This window comes from Pempheris klunzingeri, chromosome 19 (assembly GCF_042242105.1).
Source record: "Pempheris klunzingeri isolate RE-2024b chromosome 19, fPemKlu1.hap1, whole genome shotgun sequence".
In the NCBI taxonomy this organism is placed as follows: domain Eukaryota; kingdom Metazoa; phylum Chordata; class Actinopteri; order Acropomatiformes; family Pempheridae; genus Pempheris; species Pempheris klunzingeri.
In genome coordinates this window covers 2,698,106-2,701,051 of record NC_092030.1, presented here as the reverse complement: position 1 = coordinate 2,701,051, position 2,946 = coordinate 2,698,106, and the positions used below count along the sequence as shown (strand labels likewise).

At 49.0% G+C, this 2,946-nt stretch overlaps 1 protein-coding gene across 1 annotated transcript; it reads left to right on the top strand.

The window, feature by feature from the left end:
* The first annotated feature begins 455 nt into the window (after window positions 1–455).
* Window positions 456–1,991, top strand: LOC139219197 (nodal homolog 2-A-like). Its single transcript, XM_070851003.1, has 3 exons — window positions 456–669; window positions 927–1,708; window positions 1,839–1,991. The coding sequence occupies exons 1-3, from the start codon at window positions 456–458 to the stop codon at window positions 1,989–1,991; spliced, it is 1,149 nt and encodes a 382-aa protein (XP_070707104.1).
* Window positions 1,992–2,946: the final 955 nt, after the last annotated feature.

Below are 2,946 nucleotides of genomic sequence, written 5' to 3'. Positions count from 1 at the left end.
CGTCTTGTTTCCCCATTAATCACAGCGCAGTTGTGCAGCTCGTAATCTCCTTAACTAATATTATTGTCATGGCTTCTTATCAAAGGGATCTCTAATATACAGAACAACAACAATCAGAGTGGTGGGCTTCTACACTTTTCACACCTCGGCCAGTACAAAGGCCAATTGGTTTCGATACACAACGACCTTGTCTCACTTAAGTCTTTGAGCGCTCCCGTGGATCACACACGCCCTTCAGCCATCTGCGGCTGACAGATCTCTTCAAAGGCCGTCAGGAGAGAGGGTGTGACAATAAAACCGACTCCGAGCATCTCATCTGGAGCATTTGTACGCTACCCGTGGAGGAGACAACACCACAACAGGGAATTATGAAGGGACCAGCAGTGGATTTCTTTTTTGCGCTTCTCCTTCTGCTGGATTTGGTTCTGGGTGTCGGCGGGCAGCCCTTTCCTGGGATGCACCCTGACGCACTGCTCCGTGGGATGGGCGGCGGCTCCAGACGCACTGTGCAGCGGCAGCAGACCAGCAGGCTGCCTCTCTACATGATGCAGCTGTACCGGACCATGCTGACCGAGGCCAGGACCCCGGCTCCCAGTGTGAGTCACCCCATGACGGAGGACAACCCCGACCTGCACGACTCCGACTCTGTGACCAGCCTTGTCGCCAAAAGTGAGTATTCAACTTTAGAAATAAGCAGTTTTTGGATGGAGTTTGGTATTATTGTTTTAGTGGGTGCTGATGTTGTTACACACACCTTTAATTTAATTATCTGACAAATCAAATTTTGTTTGATTAAAGTATTTTATCAGCTTAAGTCTCTAAGACTTATATAAGAAATATTATTGTCATCACAATTTAAGTCAAATGAAGCCAATGAACTGCCTTCTCTATAAATAACCAATTTTCTTTCCTTGCGTCTCTTTCAGGCTGCCAGCAGATTGGCAGGAGGTGGTCCGTCACCTTTGACATGTCCTCCATGTCTGCAAGCGACAACGTCCAACTGGCCGAGCTTCGCATCCGCCTGCCTGCCTTCACAGAGTCTCTCCAGGCCTCAGTGGACATCTACCACTCCCACAGGGGCAGATGCTTTGGCACGCTCTGCCCAGAGAACAGGCTGTTCCTGGGTCGCCTGAGAGCTCATCCCAGTTCCATGGTCTCCCCCTCCTCCTGGAGGGTGTTCAACATGACAGAGATGCTCAGTCACTGGCTGCAGCAGGACCACTCCACACAGAGCACGGAAGAGGCTGAGGCTGAGGTGGAGGAGGAAGAAGAGCAGGAGCAGGAGCAGGAGGGAGTCCAACACCGAACCGCTGACCGGGTCATTATGGTGGTCTTCTCAAGGCAGAACCCAAGCGGCCAGAGAATGCCAACGCTCATCCGCACAGCAGAGCACTCCAAGTATGTGAGCCTGGACAGGGAGCGAGCGACGGCCGGCTCTGGTTCCAGGACGAGGAGCCGCAGGGCCAAGAGGCACCACCAGACCCAGCAGCAGAGACGGGGAGTGGCTGGAGCTGGTCCTGCCAGCAAGCCCTCAGAGGAGGAGAAGAGTCCTCTCTGCAGGAAGGTGGACATGTGGGTGGACTTTGAGAAGCTCGGCTGGAGCGAGTGGATTGTTTATCCCAAACAGTACAACGCCTATCGCTGCGAAGGGACCTGTCCTACACCAGTAGATGAGACCTTCACTCCAACTAACCACGCATACATGCAGGTAAGAAAAGACAAACTCCTTTACTTTTACTGTGCACTATTTGATGAAACAGGATTATTAATAACACACCAATAGCCTTTTTGAAGAGATGTGTTCTAACCAATCTTTTTTTTTCTCCTTCTCTCTCCAGAGCCTGGTGAAGCTTCACCACCCAGACAAGGTGCCGTGTCTGTCCTGTGTGCCAACACGCCTGGCTCCGCTCTCCATGTTGTACTACGAGAATGGGAAGATGGTCATGAGGCATCATGAGAACATGGTGGTGGAGGAGTGCGGCTGCCACTGAGCAAAGGGCCTGAAAACCTTTTGGTCAGATAGACTGGAGCCACTGAGCCGTATCGGCCCAGGGGAGTCTGCAGCCACAGACGTGAGCCGCTCACAGGGATGAAGTGGATGGATGTTCACAGGCACTTTACAGACATGCTCAGCATGACACTGGGACAGAAGCTGCTGCTGCTGCGATGCAAAGAAGGGAACTACTGTATATCCTGGACACAGCTCTCTAAATGATGGGTTTAAAAAACGTAGTTATAAATTGATGGTACTTTTTGTAGTGCTTTAGGTTTAAAGTGGGTAACTGTAATTCAAATATATAAGACTTGACTCTGTTAAGGGCCTGATGCAGTCAAAATGAAATAAGGTCACGACAAAAGCACAACATGGTCACTGACTGAAGCACTATAGATGATTCAAAGCAGTTGTACGCTGGTCTTTTTATGCTTTTTAAAGCCACTGAGATGGCTGATGTCACGATGGTGTAAGCGCTTTAACTTGTTTGGGTCACATCAACCCATTTGTATGTTTGCTATGTACAATAATACAATAAATTATTTCTTAACTTCAAAGTGTTTGAGGGTTTTCATTACAGTGTTTATACAGTAGTTTAAATCTGATTTGTGATTATAAATCTGGGTGATGGCAATACCATGAAGAATTGAAGCTGCAAGCAGCGCTGGAGGGCCCTCGCACCTTTGTGCATGTCGGGGTGCGGTGGCTTCGTCCTGTTGCCGGATACCGACCCTTCCATGTGGCTCAGACTTTTCATGTATTTTGGACAGTGCATCAAGGAGTTACACATCACTTCCTGTGTCCCCTATGTGGCGCTAGAGAACAGCCACTAATTGCGTCCTATATTTCAGCATATGAAGTGTTGACGACACTGTGAAAATGTCATGCAAATCAAAGGTTTTACTTCCTGTTGTCACTAGACTGTGGTCACTAATTGTCATCTAGATGTCTTT

Coding starts and splice junctions, on each gene's coding strand:
- LOC139219197 (XM_070851003.1), top strand. CDS start 456: ATGCACCCTGACGCACTGCTCCGTGGGATGGGCGGCGGCTCCAGACGC. Junction 670..926: donor GACCAGCCTTGTCGCCAAAA/GTGAGTATTCAA, acceptor CGTCTCTTTCAG/GCTGCCAGCAGATTGGCAGG. Junction 1,709..1,838: donor CTAACCACGCATACATGCAG/GTAAGAAAAGAC, acceptor TTCTCTCTCCAG/AGCCTGGTGAAGCTTCACCA.